The following is a 21,336-nucleotide window of genomic DNA, read 5'->3' as shown; positions in this document are numbered from 1 at the left end:
CAAAAGTGAGGGAAAAATTAAGACTTTGCCAAAGAAACTAAAGCTTAGGGAGTTCATCACCACTAGACCAGTCCTGCAAGAAATACTCAAGGCAGTCCTGCAGGATGAAATAAACAATAACTTGAAGCCATGTGAAAAAATAAAGATCTCAATAAAGGTAAATGCATGGGCAGTTATAAAAGCTAGTAATATTGTAACAATGGTTTATACTTACACTTTTTATTTTCTGCATAATTTAGGAGACTAATACATTAAAAAAATTAGTCTAAAAGCTAGTATTACTGTGACTTTGGTATGTAACTCCCATTTTCAAATTTAAGAAACAACTGCATTTAAAAGAATTATTAGTTTATATTTTGGGGCAAACAGTGTGCAAAGATGCAATTTTGTGACATCAACAATCAAAAGGGGTGAGGATGGAACTATGAAGAAGCAGAGGTTTTGTATGTTATTGAAGTTAAGCTGGTAGAAATTCAAATAAGAGTATTATAACTTTAGGGTGCTAAAGGTAATCCCCCATGGCAACCAAAATGAAAATAGCTATAATAGCTATAGGATATATACAAAAGAAAATGAGACAGGAATTTAAATATTTCACTACAAAAAATAAACACAAAAGAAGACAGTAATGCAGGAAATGAGAAACAAGAAGCTCTAAAGCATATAGAAAACAAATAGCACAATGACAGAAGCCCCCATTATCAGTAATTACTTTAAATGTAAACAAATTACACTCTACAATCAAAAGAGATTGACATAATGGATCAAAACACAGAAGCCAAGTACATGCTGTCAACATGAAACTTACTTTAAAGCCAAAGACACAAATAGATTAAAAGTGACAGAATGGAAAAAGATATTTTATGCAAATAGTAACCAAAAGGGAGCAGGGGTGGCTATACTAATGTCAGATAAAATAGACTTCAAATCAAAAAAGCTTACAGTAGGCAAAGAAGGACATTACATACTAATTAGAGGTTCAATAAAGAAAATGAAAGAAAATAAAACAATAATTATAAACATGTATGCATCTAATAGCAGACCATCAAAATACATGAAGCAAAAACTGACAAAACTGAAGGGAGAAACAGACAGTTCTACAATAATAACTGAAGACTTAAATACCCAACTTTCAATAATGGATAGATCAATCAAACAGAAGGTAAGTAAGGAAATAGAGAATTCAACACCACAGACCAACTAGATCTAACAGACAAATGGAACACTTTACCCAACAATAACAGCATCTACATTCTCCTCAAGTGCACATGGGATATTTTCGAGAATAGACCATGCGTTTACGTTATGCCACAAATTAAGTCTCCATAGATTTAAAAAGACAGGCATCATACAAAGTATATTCTCTGACACAATGAGGTGAATTTAGAAATCAATAACAAGTAACACTGGAAAATTCACAAATCTGTGGAAATTAAAAAGCACACTCTATAACAACCTAATGGATCAAAGAAGAAAGCACAATGGAAATTAGGAAATACTTAGAGATGAATGAAAATGAAAACATAACATAAAACTTATTGGTCAGAGAGAAAGCAGTGCTAAAGGGTAAACTTATAGCCATATATGCTTACATTAAAAAACACGAAAGATGTCAAACTAACATTACAACTTAAGGAACTAGAAAAAAAAGAACAAATTAAACCCAAATCTAGCAAATGGAAGTAAATAATGAAGATCAGAAATAACAAAATAGAGAATGGAAAAACAATAGGAAAAAATCAATGGTTCTTTGAAAAGATCAACAAATTGACAACTTTTAGCTAGATGAATTAAGAAAAAAGAGAGAAGACTCAAATTACTAAAATCAGAAATGAAAGTGGAGCCATTATTACTGCTTCTAAGCATTACCCATTTACCAAGGCCAGACAAAGTCACTATAAGAAAAAAACTAGAGGCGGAGGCACCACACGGGCCCGGGCAAGCTTCTGGGTTGCAGCCATACGCCACGGCCTAGCATGTCGGAAGTGGATGAGGAGCAGCCCATGGAGACAATGGGCGCCACCGACAACGGACACGAGGCCACCACTGAAGGCAAGTCGCCAGCCGGCACTGGGGTCACGGTGGGTGCTGAAAGCGGAAGCACGGCGCCCCAGGCTGGCAACCAGAACGGCACGGAGGGCTACTAGATAAATGTCAGCAAGAACAAGGAGGATGCAGGAAAACTGTTCACTGGTGGCCTGAGCTGGGATACCAGCAAAAAGGACCTAAAGGACTATTTTACCAAATCTGGAGAGGTCGTTGACTGTACAATAAAAATGGATCAAAAAAAAAAAAAAAATGGATCCCAGGCCTTCCCTGGTGGCACAGTGGTTGAGAGTCCGCCTGCCGATGCAGGGGACAGGGGTTCATGCCCCAGTCTGGGAAGATCCCACATGCCGCGGAGCGGCTGGGCCTGTGAGCCATGGCTGCTGAGCCTGCACGTCCGGAGCCTGTGCTCCACAACGGGAGAGGCCACAACAGAGAGAGGCCCGTGTACCGCAAAAAAAACAAAAACAAAAACAAAAACATACCAAGTATCTTTTCCAAACACAATGTTACAAAACTAGAAATTAACAGGAGGGAAACCGGAAAGTTCAAAAATATATGGAAATTAAACAACACACACCTGAACAACCAAAGAGTCAAAGAAGAAATCAAAAGGGAAATTTAAAAATATCTTGAAACAATGAAAATGGAAACACAACATACGAAAACTTATGGGATGAAGCAAGAGCAGTTCGTAGAGAGGGAAGTCTATACAGCATTAAATGCCTACATTAAGAAAAAAGAAAGACCTCAAATAAACAACCTCAAGGAGCCAGTAATAGAAGAACAAACCAAGTCCAAAGTTAGCAGAAGGAAAGAAATAACAAAGATCAGAGTGGAGATAAATTAAACAGAGACTAAAAGGACAATAGAAAAGGTCAATGAAACTAACACCTGGCTTTTTGAAAAGTTAAAATTGACAAACTAGACTAAGGAAAAAAGAGCTAAGACTCAAAATCAGAAATGAAAACAGAGACCTTACCACTGATACCACACAAATGCAAAGGATCAGGACACTACTATGAACAATTATATGCCAACAAATTGGATACCCTAGAGGAAATGGATAAATTCCTAGAAACATAAACCTACCAACACTACATAATGAAGAAATAGAATAAATGAACAGACCAATAATGAGTAAAGAGATTGAATCAGTAATCAAAAATCTCCCAACAAAGAGAAGTCCAGGACCAGATGGCTTCCCTGGTGAATCTACCAAACATTTAAAGAATTAATGCCAATCCTTCTCAAACTCTTCCCCAAAATTGAAGAGTAGGGAAAACTCCCACGTTCATTTTATGAGACCAACATTACTCTAATACCAAAACCAGATAAGGCTGCTACAAGAAAACTATAGGCCAATTTCCCTGATGAATACAGATGCAAAAATTCTCAACAAAATATTAGCAAACCAAATTCAACAATATATTGAAAGGATCATAAATCATGATCAAGTGGGATTTATCCCTGGGATGTAAGGATGTTTTAACATATGCAAATCAATAAATGTGATATACCACATTAACAGAATAAAAATAAAAATTTTATTATCATTGCAATAGATGCAGAAAAAGCAATTACCAAAATTCAATACCTGTTCATGTCAATATCATATTAACAAAGTGGGTAGAGAAGGAATGTACCTAAACATAATAAAAGCCATATATAACAAGCCCACAACTAACATACTCAAAGGTGAAAACCTGAAAGCTGTTCCTCCAAGATCAGCAACAAGACAAGTGTTCCCACTCTCACCACTCCTATTCAACACAGTACTGAAAAGTTCTAGCCAGAGCAATAAGGCAGGAGCCAAAATGAAAAGGTATCCAAATTAGAATAAAAGAAGTAAAACTGTCTCTGATAACAGATGATATGACCTTATTTATAGAAAATCCTAAAGACCCCACCAAAAACTAATAGAGCTAATCAGTACATTTAGTGAAGTTTCAGGATACAAAATACAGAAATCAGTTGTGTTTCTATACACTAACAACAAATTACCTGAAAAATAAATAAAGAAAACAATCCCATTCACAATAATATCAAAAACAACAGATACTTAGGAATAAATTTAATCAAAGAGATTAAATATCTGCACACTCAAAACTATAAGACTTTGATGCAAAAAAATGAAGCAGACACAAATAAATGGAAAGACATCCCATGTTCATGGATTGGAAGTAGTAATATTGTTAAAATGTTCATACTATCCAAAGCATTCCATAGATTCAATGCAATCTAAAATACCAACAGCATTTTCACAGAAATATAAAAAACAATCCTAAAATTCATATGGGGCCACAAAAGACCCCAAATAGCCAAAGCAATCCTGAGAAAGAAGAAAAAAGTTAGAGGCATCACACTGCCTGATTTCAAACTATATTACAAAGCTATAGTAATCAAAGCAGTATAGTACTGGAATAAAAACATATAGACCATCACACTGCCTGATTTCAAACTATATTACAAAGCTATAGTAATCAAAGCAGTATAGTACTGGAATAAAAACAGACATATAGACCAATGAAACAGAATCGAGAGCCTAGAAATAAGCCCTTGCAGATACTGTCAATGGATATTTGACAAGGGAGCCAAGAATACTCAGTGGAAAAATACAGTCTTTACAATGAATGGTGTTGGGAAACTGAATAATCACATGCAGAGGAATGAAACTGGACCCATATCTTATGCTGCTCACAAAAATCAACTCAAAATGGATTAAAGCTTTAAACAGAAGCCTGAAAGTGTAAAACTCCTAGAAGAAAATGTAGGGGAAAAACTCCTTGACATTGGTCTTGACAATGATTTTTTTGGATATGACACCAAAAGCACAAGCAACAAAAGCAAAATAAATGACTGGGACTACATCAAACAAAAAAAAAATATTTGCAAACCATGTATCTTATAAGGGGTTAATATTCAAAACATCTAAGGAACTCATACAACTCAATACCAAAAATGCCGATTTAAAAATGGGCAGAGGGGGCTTCCCTGGTGGTGCAGTGGTTGAGAGTCCGCCTGCCGATACAGGGGACACGGGTTCGTGCCCCGATCCGGGAAGATCCCACATGCCGCGGAGCGGCTGGGCCCATGAGCCATGGCCGCTGAGCCTGCGCGTCCGGAGCCTGTGCTCCGCAACGGGAGAGGCCACAACAGTGAGAGGCCCACGTACCGAAAAAAAAAAAAAGGGCAGAGGAACCAAACAGACATTTTTCCAAAGAAAACATACAAATGGTTAACAGGTGCATGAAAAGATGCTCAACTTCACTAATCATCTGGGAAATACAAATGAAAACCACAGTGAGATATCACCTGACACCTGTTTGAATGGCTATCACCAAGAGGACACATGTTGGCGAGGATATGAAGAAAAGGGAACACTCGTGCACTGCCTGCGGGAATGTAAATTGCTACAGCCACTATGGAAAACAGTATGGAGTTTCCTCAAAAAAATTAAAAATGGAACTACCATATGACTTAGCAATCCCACTTTGGGGCATATATCCACAGGAAATGAAATCAGTATCTCAAAGAGATACCAACACTCCCATATTCACTTCAGCATTATTCACAATAGCCAAGATATGAAAACAACCTTGATGTCCATCTACAGATAAATGTCTAAAGAAGATGTGGTATATAGATATACAATGGAATATTCAGCTACAAAAAAGAAGGAAATTTTGCCATTTGTGACATAGATGGACCTTGAAGGCCTTATGCTAAGTGAAATAAGTCTGACAGAGAAAAAAAATACTGTATGATATCACATATGTGGAAACTAAAAAAGCCAGACTCATAGAAAGAGAGAATAGAATGGTGGTTGTCAGAGGCTAGGGGAAAGGAGAAATGGGGAGATGTTGGTCAAAGGATATAAACTTCCAGATGTAAGATAAATAAGTTCTGAGGATCTAATGTTGGCTATAGTTAACACTACTATATTTTACATATATACTTGAAAGTTGCTAAGAGAGTAAATCTTCTCTTAGTGAACCTTCTCTCTCCTTTCTTTTGTGGAGTTCCCACCACAAATAACCACGTTATATGCATTAAACTTACATGTTATATGTCAATTATATATCAGTAAAGCTGGAAAAAAACAAAGTATTGTGTATTTGGATGGGGGCGGTTTATTGTCATAAATTTACCTAAATGACATTGTTTTAAAAAGAAAAAAAAAGGAATGGTATGGAAATATCATCCTTATGCAGTTAAACGGAGTAGAAGGGACTCACCTGGATTTGAAACAATAAGCATCTTACAGTCAGGACTATTTTGGACTATGGCAGGAATGATTGATTTCATGATATTCACATTACGTTGGACCAGGTCAAGGAGACTTTCTCCTTCCTGCTGCCGTGCACCTGCTGTGACAATAACTAATTTGGAATTTGCAGATATACTGTAATCTAAAGAAGGAAACAAAAGAAACTATTTGGTCAAGACTGCCATAATCACTGTGCTTTAATTCTTTAAAAGTCTATTGTATGATGATGGTATTAAAGTACTACTTTCATGTCTGGCATTTGCAGATGAACAGATTTTCCATATAGCAATGTTATCTTGTATAATCTGAAGGAAATTTTGTTACTATGATTTACCAATGTTCACATGGCTTTTTTTAAAAAAAATAATAACAGAACCTACCATGGCTTTTAGCCCACATTCTCATTTGTTATTAAGGCCTGAGGCACTGCAAGTCAGCTCTCTGGATTTTTAGAAATACCATATGAATCAGAAGCTTAGAACTCTGAGAATTTATGTGTGTTTCATGATTCGAAGAGTGAGAATGTATTTACTTACATTATTTACTTAAAATTATTATTATAACTTGTTTATGTATTTGAGATCATAAACAAGTTCTTGATTCACATAAGAAAATTAATTACCTTCTAAATCTGATGACCAATTGTAAAATGTTTCACCTATTAAACCCAATGACAGGGGCTTTCCTGGTGGCGCAGTGGTTGAGAATCTGCCTGCCAATGCAGGGGACACGGGTTCGAGCCCTGGTCCGGGAAGATCCCACATGCTGCGGAACAACTAAGCCTGTGCGCCACAACTACTGAGCCTGCGCTCTAGAACCCGCGAGCCACAACTACTGAGGCCCGTGCACCTAGAGCCCGTGCTCCACAACAAGAGAAGCCACCACAATGAGAAGACCACGCACCGCAACGAAGAGTAGCCCACACTCACTGAAACTAGAGAAAGCCCGCGCGCAGCAACGAAGACCCAACGCAGCCAAAAATTTTAAAACATAAGTAAATTAAAAAAAAAAAAACAACGACAATATGTTACAATGCTCACTATCCCATACTGGACTTTTTAAAAACTATCATATACTTAGAAGTTATTTTCTATTTGGATGTCAAAAACTAAATTAGCTAAAATCTCTATATGCCATCTCCATTTTAAAAAAACTTATTTTTATGCTCTTTTGAAAAGGAAATTTGCTTAATTTTAAACATACTATTGCATCTCTATGATCATTCTTATATCTTTCTAATCCAATTTATAAACCGTAAACATCTGAATGGTTTTCCTGCCCCAGTAAAGATTTTAATTAGAAAGACAAACTTAGAGAATTTCATTTCTTAGGCTGGCAAGTTTCACATTAATCTAAGAGATTATCTTTCCCTTGTATCAAATAAAAGATCTACACAGGGCTTCCCTGGTGGCGCAGTGGTTGAGAGTCCGCCTGCCGATGCATGGGACACGGGTTCGTGCCCCGGTCCGGGAAGATCCCACGTGCCGCGGAGCGGCTGGGCCCATGAGCCATGGCCGCTGAGCCTGCGCGTCCGGAGCCTGTGCTCCCCAACGGGAGAGGCCACAACAGTGAGAGGCCCACTTACCGCAAAAAAAAAAAAAAAAAAGATCTACAGGAGGAAGTTCTCTTCTCTCTCTGCATACATAGTCTACTCACTCTTGCTCAAAGACCTTGCTTGACATCATCTTCCATAAAGTCTTATCTAACCACAGAAATCCAAAGTAATCTCCCAACCTCTGTCTCTCTCTGTAACTCTCTATCCCAGCCCCTCATTTTCTCCCTCCTCCCCCCCGACTTTTAGAGAATAAACTGGCAAAAAGCCTCGCAACTTCTCCAGAATCATCTCGCCATAGCTCAGATCAACTATTTGAAATATTATGTCCGACAACTTCAATTAAAGTGTATACCAGAGTAAAATATCAAGTCTTTTCACAATCTGCCAACAAGTTAACTTACTAGCTTTGTGTCTTATTTTTATTTCAGATTTTCCAGGTACCCTGATTCTGTTAATGCCATCATCTCCTTACCTGTTATTTATTTTCCTTTCTAAATATAACTCAGTCCTCCCAGAGACAGCAAACCATAGTGATCTGGAGCAAAGGCTTCTTCAAATATCAATTCCTCTGCCAGGCATCCCCTAATTATATCATTCATAAATACTACTCTGACTTCACTGAATTTTTATAGCACTTACTGCCTATAATTCTCACATAGTCCTTATTTATAGTGCCTTATGTTATCTTCCTGTGGTTATGTTGTATTTATACCCCTAACTTGATCATTAGATCCATAATAACAGATTCTGGTCTCATACTACCTTAAAACCTTAAAAAGGTTTACTACCTGTTCATATTCAAATAACATATTAAGTTTTATCTGTTTTGAATCATAAGGTATGTATTACTTTAGATAAATATTATCTGACATTTATCCATGTTAATGTGTGTCCCTCTAGTTCATTCATTTTCATTGCTGTGTAATATTACAGTGCATAATTGATTAACTTAGTATTGTTATACAATGAATTATTTCCAGTTTGGGGCTATTACAAATGACAACACTATACATCCTTGTACATGTATCTTAGTACACATGTACACAAATTTCTCTTGGGAATATACCTAGGAGTGCAATTTCTACGTTTGGGATATGTTCATGTTCAACTTCACCAGGTAATGACAAACTTAAAAAAAAAAAACATAGTTTTAATATAATACATTTCTACATGTCATGCATGAGAAAACCTATTGTTCCACATCCTGACAAACACTTAGTATTATCACACTTTTGCCAATCTAATAGGTGTGTAATGGTATATTGATATACTTTTTATTTTCGTGGTTACTAATGAGATTGTCTTTTCCTATATTTATAGGCAATTCGAGTTTCTTCTTTTGTGAAATGTTCAAGTCTTTTCCTATTTTTCTGTTGGGCTACCTATATTTATCTTATTTATTACCCAAGTACTTTTAGTCTGAACACAATTCCCTTGCCAGTTGTTTATGTTGCAAATGTTTTCTCTCAGTTTACACTTTGTCTCTTCACTCTTTTAGTGCCTTTTTAAGAACATAAACACTAAACTTTATACTCTTTCCTTTACTGTTTATGCTTTTTGTGTCCTTGTGTTTAATAAATTCTTCCCTATCCTGAGGTCATAAAGATATTCTATGTTATCTTCTAAACAGAAGCTTTGAAGTTTTGCCTTTCATATTTTTGGTCTTTAACCAATTTGGAATTGTGTGTGTTATCAAGAAACGGTTCAGGGGACTTCCCTGGTGGTCCAGTGGCTAAGACTCTGTGCTCCCAATGCAGGGGACCCAGGTTCGAGCTCTGGTCAGGGCACTAGATCCCACATGCCGCAACTAAAGATCCCACATGCCGCAACTAAAGATCCTGCATGCCGCAACGAAGATCCGTTGCAGCCAAATAAATAAAAAAATATTTTTTTTTAAAAAAGGAAAGGGTTCAATTTTATTTCTTTCCATAAAAACAACTATTGCCATAAGAAAAAGAATTTATAAGTCTGCAAATTTCCCATTGATCTACAATATGATCAGTGTTATATAACGATCTTTTGTTTGTCTCTGCACTTAATTAGTGTAGCTTTGTAATAAGTCTTGATATCTGGTAAAGCAAGTTCTCACCACCTTGTTCTTTTTCAAGAGTATTCTTGACTGCACAGCCCAGGCTGTTGCCATGGTGAAGCTGAGCAAAGGCTGCAGCAGCTCTTCAAGGGTGGGCACTTTGCCATCCACTGGAGCTCTGTTCCTTTTAAGATTTACCTGGGATTTGAGAAGAATGCCTGAATCTACTGTTTTGAACCTGCTTTGGGGATAAAGGACTATTTGGTCAACTGGATTTGGAAGCGATCAATGGACAGGAAGAGCATGGAAGGTGTGCACTCTGCCTGGGAGGTGAAATGGAACATCTTTCAGACATTTACCAGTTGGATGGCACAGGGTTCTCACTGCACAGCTGCATCTGTGGCAGAGTGGAACCTCTACTGACTTATTTATGATAGACTGTATCAAAATAAGTGTTTTTAACAATGTTTTAAAAAAGTATCTTGTCTATTCTTGGACCTTTGAATTTCTGAATGAATTTTAGAATTAGTTTATTATGTACAACAACAACAACAATAAAACTTGTTGGGTTTTGACTGTGATTGCATATAATCTATAATCAATATGGGAAGAACAGACATCTTACAATATTGAGACTTTTATGAACAAGGCATATCTCTTCATTTATTTAGATATTTAACATCTTTCAATGAGGCTGTATTATTTTCTGCATAAAAGCTCTTATACATGTCTTGTTAGATTTATTCCTAGGTACTTCCTATATTTGATAACAAATACTACCTTTAAAAATTTTTGCCTGTTTTTGAATAGATTTTTAATAATAATAGTTAATATTATTAATAGTTAATATTAATAGTTAATAATTATTAATAGTTAATAATTTTGTGTCTGGCATCCTTGCTAAACTCTTATTTAGTTCTATATGTTGTCCCTCTTCTTATATTTAACTTCTTTTTGATTTTTTTATAAAATCAAAAAGTATGTTTTTATAATTTTACTTCTTCCCCTTTACTAAAAGGATTGATTCAGGTACTTATCCTGCCATATGACTAGAAATTAAAGGCTGAATGATTTTTTAAAGTATTTTAATATAGGAGTAGCTCTTTTAACTTGACTCCACTCAATAAACTCAACAGATGACCTGATGTAAAACATACTGATACCCAAGGCACACTGAACACTCTCAACTAGCAGACTTCTGTCTAGTACATCTGTATACTTCTGCTCATGAGTTGCTGCATATCAAGAATCTGTCACGCTTATACCCAAATATATTTATGCCAGATATATCTATTAATTATATAATATGATGTAAATCACTAAAATATGAGGATGAAAGAAATACACGGTAAAGGTAAACACTACATTCAGGATTGAGATATGAACAGATGTAACACACAGAATGTATCAAGTGAATTGGTAATGTTTTATTTCTTTTGCTGGGTGTTGGATACACTGATGTTTGTTATACTTAAAACTTTTTATATCTGAAGTATTTCATAATTAATTTTTTTAATGATTGTTACTATGAAAATTAAGTTGAACGCCTTAGAAAGACATATTAAAAGAAGGTTGTTTAAAAATCTTCCTCTTAGGTATGAGAGAAATAAAAATGGAGAAAAACCATAAAAATTTAATAGAATTTTGTGATTAGACTGCTTCATGAGTATCTTTAAATTAATTACAGTATTTTAAAGAAATAGAAATGATTACTACTGGTATGCTATAAAAAACACACTGCAGGGCTTCCCTGGTGGCACAGTGGTTGAGAGTCCACCTACCGATGCAGGGGACACGGGTTCGTGCCCTGGTCCAGGAAGATCCCACATGCCGCAGAGCGGCTAGGCCCATAAGCCATGGCCGCTGAGCCAGCATGTCCGGAGCCTGTGCTCCGCAACGAGAGAGGCCACGACAGTGAGAGGCCCACATAACACAAAAAAAAAAAAAAAAAAAAAAAAAAAACACGCTGCAAAACTCCAATCAGCTGAGCCATACTCAAAGTCCTTGCCCTACAATCAGAAAATCAGGAAATGAAGTTCTAAGTACATTAACATGTTTAGGTCAATATAAAATTTTATGATGGTTCTTTCTAACAGGCATGTTTAAATTAAGTAACCACTTTCAGTTCCAATCATGTTAGATAAAAGAGATTCTGGTAGAAAGTACATCTGTTGAATCACATTACCAAAAAGCACACTACATACATCAGTGTATGATGAAAGTTATTTTTCCTAATGCTCTAAGGCTTCTTAGTTGGCCAACACATGATGCTAATGCTAATGGGGCTAAGCTCTCCATTTACTCTTCTATAGCCTCAAACTATACCCTGAAACATGATCCTCTAAAAACACACGTCAAAAAAACAGGTTAGGGACTTCCTTGGTGGCGTAGTGGTTAAGAATCAGCCTGCCAATGCAGGGGACACGGGTTCGAGCCCTGGTCCGGGAAGGTCCCATATGCCACGGAGCAACTAAGCCCACGCTCCACAACTACTGAGCCTGCGCTCTAGAGCCCGCGTGCCACAACTACTGAAGCCCACGAGCCTAGAGCCCGTGCTCTGCAACAAAAGAAGCCACTGCAATGAGAAGCCCGTGTACTGCAACGAAGAGCAGCCCCCGCTCGTCGCAACTAGAGAAAGCCTGTGCACAGCAACGAACCCCACACAGCCAAAAATAAATAAATAAATAAAACAGGTTAAAGAATATAGATAAATGTATCAGTAATATTACAAAACTATTCAAGACTGCATATCCTTGAGAAAATATATAAGACTGAATGGCAAGTTTAAAAAGCATTTATATGTCAGTTGTGTAAAAAACAAATGAAAAAAGGAAAGAAACAAAACCATTAACAGACGAGATTTAAAATTTTCTTCATACTGTTTTGGTATTTACCAAATTTTCTCCAATTAGAATGGAATGGTGTTTTTGTTTTTTTTTTTTTTTTGCGGTACGCAGGCCTCTCACTGTTGTGGCCTCTTCCGTTGCGGAGCACAGGCTCCGGATGTGCAGGCTCAGCGGCCATGGCTCACGGGCCTAGCTGCTCCGCGGCATGTGGGATCTTCCTGGACCAGGGCACGAACCCGTGTCCCCTGCATCGGCAGGCGGACTCTCAACCACTGCACCACCAGGGAAGCCCCTGGAATGTTTTTTTTCAAAAAATTAACCTTCTAAACTATATGTCCTAATTACAATAGTGCTATTTTTTAATTTTATATTTATTGACAACAGTTTGATAAACTTCATTACTTGTTTTTAAAGCTCTGAAAATAACTTTATAAAACTAACCTTTTCCAGAAACAAACTTTGAAGTATTAAAGAAAAGACTGCCATGATGAAGATCCATTGTTTCTCCCTTCAGTCTGTCCACTGCAACATCCACAAGGGCAAGCTCATCAGCCAAATCCTAAAATACATGAAAGTCCTGAATAAAATGTTCCCATTTCAGTTTTAGGAGAAAGAGGAAAAATTTTGTGTGGTTATTTTATAATCAAAGGAGTGTTACATTTTTAATAGAAAAAGTGGTATAAAAATAATGGTCTTTATGGGAGTTCCCTGGTGCCCTAGTGGTTAGGATTCTGAGCTTTCACTGCTGTGGCTCCGGTTCAATCCCTCAGTAGCTGGTAGGGGAACTGCAAGCTGAAAGGCATGGCCAAGAGAAGTCTTTTAATGTGCCTAGAGAGACCAGAAGTTAAGGTAAACAACAGAATGTAGCAAAAATTATTAATTGCTTTGCCTTCGCGTAATTGTTAAGTTTTTTAGAATTGGTTTTCTTCCACTTCAGGTAACAGTATAAAACGAATGAAAAGTTATGAAATCCTTTCAAAGGTTTTTATTATATTTAACCCTTATGCCTAATTTCTGAATTGGTTGAAGTTGTTTTTAGTATGAATGCTTATGGCCAAAATATAAAGGTAGCCACCTGTGGGAAACCATTTCATGTGGCTCAGTATATTACAATTAACGTCCGCCCTCCAACCTAGGGGTAGATAAGCATATACCAGACCCAACCAATTGTTCCATCCTTCCTTCTGGCTGCATCAATTAGTTCACAAATGGGTATATGGCCCAGGCATAACAAATGAGCACAATGTCTATGAGGTTAGAAAATGGAAGATGAGAAATGAAGTCTCGTTTTTCTTTGCAATCATAAGCTCTAATGATATAAGACTCTAAGAACAAACTGTACAGCCATCTTCACCACCATATACAAAGACCCTGCCCAAGGATTAAGCCAACAGAGGAAGTATGGACTAAGATATACAGAGACTGTGTCTTGATATGTCTGAATTCCAGAATTTAGTAATATCTGAAGCTAGCTCTACTGAGATTTTTTCCAGTTACATGAACAATACACAGTCTCTATATACTGTACTATACTCTAATTTATTATAGAACTATAACAGAAGGAATGCAGGGGACTTCCCTGGCGGTCCAGTGACTAAGACTCTGTGCTTTAACTGCAGGGGGCACGGGTTTAACTAAGATCCCACATGCCATGTGGCAAAAAAGAAGAAGAAGAAGAAGAAGGAATGTATTCCCTCAGATTCCAGTGGCCAGATTCCAAAGGTGAACAGTAAGGGAAAGGAATCAAAGTCCCTATTTACTACTGTTCCCCACCCCACCCTCCACATCAGGCACCATCTGGCCTTTCTGGAAAACTGTAAATTCTAAAATTTACTGAATTATGTGTCATACATCAGGAATAGGATAAGGATAAGGAGTTTCATCCAAAAGAATCATGTATCACTTTTCAGCTAACTGATAAGAAAACCAGATCATGCTTACAGATCCATTTTTACATCTGTGTATCTGTCTGGTCTGGACAGAAAAACAGAAACCACTCTAAGCATTTCAACAGAAGGAATTTAATATAGGGAATTGGTTAGACAGATGTTGAACGGCTGAAAGAACAGAAGGGGAACATTTATGGTAACCCAGAGATAGTAACTGCAGCTTGAAGCTACCACCCCCAAGGCTGAGGAAGCAGAGAGTCTAAAGGAGGTGCTTCATGGAACTAGGCTCAGACTCTGGAAGAGGCAAAATCTGCCTACTGCTCACACCACTAAACGGACAAGATGAGGTCAATGCTGGTGGCTCCAAAAGAAAGTGGAGGTTAGAACCAACTGCTACCTTTGGGACAAAGGGATACAGCTGGGATGACAGTGAACAGAACAATAAGCAAACAGGAAGCAGCAGGTCATGGTTCTCCTCCTGCCTCCCAACTTTCCTCTAGTGTTCCCTATTGGCAGAACCTAACAAGATGCCAACTGGCAAAGGAGAAAACGATTATGTGGAGATCCAGCGCCAGCATCACAAAGCAGAGTATACAAAGCTGAATTTGGAGCTGAGTGCCAGTAAGTTAATAACCAACACAGCCTGCTTTGAAATTATATTTCCAACTTGATTTATCTCCCTTCTCAACAGGTTACCAGAAAATTCTCTCAAGGGAATCTTTCCATCCCCATTTGTCTTGACTGTCAAAGACGGAGCTCAAATAATCCCTAAAAGTTTTTATTTGATTTTTAAGAATTAACTACATCTATATGAGCCATTTCTCAAATACAATTCCAAATAGAGAGCCTGGGATTGTTAAGCCTACCAGAATCTAAAGGAATAGTTAAGAGTATCCCAGGATCTTTTCTCTAGGGAGGTCCTGAGTAACCATAGTAAGGTAGAGAGATAGAAAAAAAAAATTAATCTAAGGAAAACTGCTATGGGCACTTTGCTCTGTACAGGACAAGGAAGTAGGTTGTACTGCTATCCACTCCTAAAAACTTTACATGTCCTGATAAAACCTTTAAAGTCCACCTTTCATGAAATACGCAGGTGTCATGGTATTCATTACAGCCCTTATGACCCTTCACATCAGTGGACTATATGAATATGAATATTTTAATATCTTTCATCACTTTCCATTTATCCCACAATTTACATCAATGTGACTTGAAGACAAGGTCCTGAACTACTCTCCTTCATTTGGACATTTGCCAGGGTACAATGGATTCTAGTAGAAAATAAATGGGCTCTAACAACTGACCTTCTCGTACAATTTGAGTTCTGAGATTTCATGATAATATTCCTTGGAGTAGGCTTTTATTGATTCATTGTGTTGAGCCCTCAGTGAATTCTTCATATCTGCAAACTCATGTCCTTTTATCTCTTGAATAATTTTCTTCCCTTTCTTATTTCTTACTGAAATGTCAATCAACTACTGGACCTCCTGACTGACCCTCTAATTTCATCTCTTTTCTATATTCCGACTTTGTCTGACAGTCTGCTATCTAGCAGCCCAGAGGGAGTAAGAAGATTCTTGCCTCACTGTCGAACATGTAGACGTTCAATGAGTTCGTTCAATGAAGTCCGCCTACCGATGCAGGGGACGCGGGTTCATGCCCCACTCCGGGAAGATCCCACATGCCATGGAGCGGCTGGGCGCGTGAGCCATGGCCACTAAGCCTGCGCGTCCGGAGCCTGTGCTCCACAACGGGAGAGGCCACAACAGTGAGAGGCCCGTGTACCGCCAAAAAAAAAAAAAAGAAAGAAAAAGAAAAATCCATTCTAAAATTCAAATGGAATCTCAAGAGACTCTGCATAGCTAAAACAATCTTGAAAAGGAACGAAGCTGGAGGTCTCAAGCTTCCTGATTTCAATACTTATTACAAAGCTACAGTAATCAAAACAGTGTGGTACTAATATAAAGAGACATGCAGACCAATGGAACAGAACAGAGAGCCCAGGGGAAAAAAACCTCTCACATATATGGTCAGATATTTTTTGACAAGAGTGCCAAGATCATTCAATAGGGAAAAGACAACATTTTCAACAAATGGGATAACTGGATATTTACGTGCAAAAGAATAAGGTTGGACTATTTACATTATACCATAGACAAAATTAACTAAAAATGGATCAAAGACCTAAATGTAAGACCCAAAACTATAAAACTCCTACAAGAAAAGATAGAGGGAAAGCTTCATGACATTGGATTTGGCAATGATTTTTGGATATGACAACAAAACCACAGGCAACAAAAGTAAAAACAGATAAATTGAACTACATTAAAATTTAAAACTTCTGTGCACCAAAGGACACAACCAACAGAGCAAAAAGGAAACCCAAGGAATGGGTGAAAATATTTGAAAACCATTTACCTGATAAGCAGTTAATATTCAGAATATAAAAAGTACTCCTACAACTCAAAAACAAATAAAACCCCAATTTAAAAATGGGCAAAAGGACTTCCCTGGTGGTGCAGTGGTTCAGAATCTGCCTGCCAATGCAGGGGACACAGGTTCGATCCCTGGTCCAAGAAGATCCCACATGCTGCGGAGCAACCAAGCCTGTGTGCCATAACTACTGAGCCAGCGCTCTAGAGCCTGCAAGCCACAACTACTGAGCCCGTGTGCTGCAATTACTGAAGCCCACACGCCTAGGGCCCGTGCTCTGCAACAAGAGAAGCTACCGCAATGGGAAGCCCATGCACCGCAATAAGAAGCCCACACACAACAATGAAGAGCAGCCCCCGCTCGCCACAACTAGAGAAAGCCCGCAAGCAGCAATGAAGACCCAGTGCAGCCAATAAATAAATAAATAAATAATAATGAAAAAGAAAAATAAAAATGGGCAAAAGATTTGATACAGACATTTCTCCAAAGCTATACAAATGCCCAACAAGTACATGAAAAGATATTCTGGAAATAGAAAGGAAAATTAAAGGACTTCCATTGTTATTTTATCAAATTTGGTACTTTTTATTTTATAATGAGAATGTAATGCTTATATAATTAAAAAAATTTTTTTAAGTATAAGCCATTGGGAAATATGATTTTCACCCATTACTCTTCAAGGAAGACAAAGTGCTGAATCACTTTAACAGAAAATGTTATACTATTAACAAAATAATATAATCAGCGTGTCTCCTAGGAATAAATTTAAATAGTCTGGCAATGCCTAACAAATGGTAAACTCCAAATAAATGTTTCTTAAATTGTGTAAAAATCAGATGATACTTATTTGCTCCAAGGGATTAACCCTGCAACCCCGCACTCACGATCATCTACAAGACCTATAAGTGCTTACTTATTTTCAGCCACAGTATAGGCTTATCACTTACCTTCATTAAGATACAAACAGCACAAGCCATGCCTACAGCACCAGTTCCAACAATGGTGATCTTACTCTGGGAGACTTTATCTTCTTCAATTAGATTCTCAATAAGCTGCTCCTTGACAGTTGACATTTTGAGAACCTTATAGGGATAATGCAATTTCAGTGAACTCAAAGTCCCTGAATTAATCACTCTCATACCTACCGATGTACTAACCACACTGAACATCTAAGGAACTACCTCTTGAGTTTGCAGAATTTTGGAGCCAGGAGCAGGGGGAAGCCAAAGAAAAAAATTCCTGGTCGAGGGGTGGAACACGGACCAGTCTATCTATCCGTATTAGGGATTGGGGAACCAACAGGTTTTTAAAGGTTCTCCCTGCCCCCAGCCACCATTTTCGCTCCAGTCCCAGTCACTCACAAACGCTTAGCGTGGCGCAACAGTATAGGCAGTCTGAATGTGCAACGTATGGCCGTTAGGCTGCTTTTTAAAGTTACACCAGTTAAATAAAGACAGCAAAGTCCGTTGAAGTGTGAAGCACAGCAACAGTTACTCCCTGAACCGTTCCGCAAGCACGCTCCCACGCATGGCTCTCCTCCGTCAGCACGCAAGCTCCGCCCCCGGCCAGCCCGGGGCGCAGGCGCATTGGCTCAGGCTTGTCCTCTGGCCCGAGGGCGTTCCGCGCCACCTGTGGTTATGTTCTCTTAATACCGGTAGGTGGTATTCTAGACGGTCTTGAAGAGTGTGCAAGAGAGAGATGTTGGCGTGTTGTTTCATTTCCTTCAGCCGGCCTAGGCTTCGGACTGATTTTAGGGCGAAGCTTTCTGGAGGCCAGACTACCACGTGGAGGGCAAGGGGCCAGGCTCGAAGTCGTCGTGGGAAAGAACTCTCCTGGGAGCGCCCCATAATCTCCGGTGGACCAGCTAAAACCAGCATCCTGAGGACAGTGCTTCCAAATCTGAATTGATAGTAGCTAGTGGAGGCGAGATTGAAGATGGGCAGCTATCTTGGGACATATGTGGCAGAGCTCAAGGCCTGAACCGACCTAACTTACCTCTCTATGAGAGGGCATGCTGAAGGGACCTGGGCCCCGAGGACGAAAAGGAATTTAAGGAAAGAGCAGACTTGGGAATGATCAGCCTGAGTTTCAGAAACAAACTTCAATGCACTTACATGCCCTTGTCCGAGCATTTATTTGCAGGAATTTAAAAAATTATGATTAAGTTCTATAACTTCAGGACTGAGTGGTGAAATAAAGTTTGAATTTCCCTTGAGAGAACAGAGGGTAATAATGAAAAGGAAAGGCCATGTCTAGTTTTCTAAGGGTGATTTTAATTTATGCCAAGGATTTATTTATAACTCACAGAAGGGGACACAACCTCCTCTGTCATCTTGTCATCACTTGCATTTGAATCCTTTTCAGAATCTAAAGGATAATCTATTTTCTGTATCAAAGCCTGTAGTTTGTTTTTTAATGTGAGTTAGATCATGCAGTGAGGCTGCTTAAAACCCTTCAATGGCTTTCCATTACACTTAACCAGTTTTTACCACAACCTAAGAGACATTCAAGACTTGGCCGCCTTCTGTCCCTCCAACTTCATCTCAAGACACTCACCACACTTCCCTCCAGCTTTTGGACAGCTTTTTCCCGTTCCATATATCTGGAAAGTTCTTCCCCAGCCCCTCTCAAAGTTGATTCCTCATTTTCAGTTTTGAACATAAATAGCACTTCCTCTAGCTTTCCTTGACTAATGTCTCAACTACCATCAGCTCCCTACATCTCTCCTGTTTCTCTTATGGCGCTTTTCACAACCTACTACCAGCCCCAAGCAAGGGGTTCACAGGAGTGGCAGTGACTGTTGGTCCTGTACTACCACTTGCTTGTGTGCTTCCTTCCACAGCAGCTCCTGGCCCTTGTACCTCATTTACCACAGGACTGTGAGCGAGACACAGCTGACCTGGATGACCTCCAGATTCAAGCTCTACACCTGCCTCAGGCCAAAAGAGGGGTCATTTTAGTAGTGACCAAACTCCTGCTCTAGGTGAAAAGAGGTTCTTCATTCATACCTGCCCAAGGCACATGTTCTGAACGTCCCCTTTGCTTCCTCCATTAACTGGCAACTTGTGTGAGATGAGTCTAAGTCCTGCTTAATCCACTTCCCAAGGTTATTAAGACTAAAATGAGATACAACAGTAAAAATAATCAGGGCTCCTAGCAGAGTTGGCCTACCCTTGCCTGGCGCAGGAAGGTGCAAGGTGAACGTGGAACACATAATGTACCAGAAAGTAAGGAAGCTTTGTAAGATTAAATCTGAAAACTCATGAAAGATTAGTTTAATAAATCTGTTAAGCATTTTTTGTCACGTTGATACTGGCTAATTTATTGTATGAAATAATACGAAGTAAGGGTAAATCCTTTTTTTTTTTTAAAGACTGAAGATGCATCAAAGTCTACAAAAGGCTATAGGAATAATTGCACATTTCTTTGGGGGGTAATTAAAAAGTTCTTAGATAGTGGTAATAGCTGCACAACTATGTGAATCCACAGAATTGTACACTTTAAAAGGGTGAATTTTGTGCTATGTAAATTACATCGTAAGGCTGTTATTCTTTTCAAAGCCTATATGAAAGCAAATCCTATTATAACAGCTAATTGTCAAGGCTATGTAGGTTAGTCTTGTCCTTCTACATTTGAGACACATTAAAAAACAAAACAAAACATAATTCTTTCCCTTATCTAGCTCTCAAGAAGGAAACTTCGGAAAAAAAAATCCTGGAGGAGTGATGACCATAAAGTTGTTCTAGTTAACCTCCATAAGTATGGTTTTTAGGCCTGGAGAAGATCACAGTTATAGAAATATTTTAAGGGAAATCTAAAGAAAATTTTTGTTTTTTTTTTTAAAGAAAATTTTTGAGTAGACAACCACCAGGACTATTTGGTTTAAAATTGTTAAGTACCATTATGTTACTGCCTCCAGAGAGTAAAGGTTCTTAAAAATTTCTGTCCCCCTGTAGTGGCAAAGTACCACTGCTTATGTTCAATTGGCAAATAATGTTTTTTACATTCATGTATAGAATGTTACCTGTGTGAACTGTAGGGTACAAGTTATGATCAGCACTATAATCAAGTTAACTCAGTACTTTGGGCCTTACTATATTAAAACAATTGATTACAATGGAAATGGTAACAAAACAGCTAGTCATTCTAGTCACACCCTTAATATATTAATTCTTATTAAAGTCTGGTCATTAGAAAAAGTACCCCTTAAAAAGTCATCATAGTGTTGCCCAAGGATAACCTAATGGCTTCCATTAATGTAATTAACA

At 38.1% G+C, this 21,336-nt stretch overlaps 1 protein-coding gene across 1 annotated transcript in view; it reads right to left on the bottom strand.

The window, feature by feature from the left end:
• LOC132429821 (L-lactate dehydrogenase C chain-like) overlaps positions 1–21,254 on the bottom strand; it is a 28,115-nt gene extending 6,861 nt beyond the window's left edge. The window contains exons 1-3 of the mRNA XM_060018595.1: positions 18,016–21,254; positions 13,188–13,305; positions 6,285–6,458 (exon numbers count right to left, since the gene is read on the bottom strand). Coding sequence (XP_059874578.1) covers positions 6,285–6,458; positions 13,188–13,305; positions 18,016–18,237 — 514 coding nt within the window. The 5' untranslated portion in view covers positions 18,238–21,254. The remainder of the gene's footprint in view (positions 1–6,284; positions 6,459–13,187; positions 13,306–18,015) is intronic.
• Between the last annotated feature and the right edge of the window lie 82 nt (positions 21,255–21,336).

Source organism: Delphinus delphis, chromosome 8 (assembly GCF_949987515.2).
Source record: "Delphinus delphis chromosome 8, mDelDel1.2, whole genome shotgun sequence".
Classification (NCBI taxonomy): Eukaryota; Metazoa; Chordata; class Mammalia; order Artiodactyla; family Delphinidae; genus Delphinus; species Delphinus delphis.
This window is presented reverse-complemented; position numbering and strand designations above follow the sequence as displayed.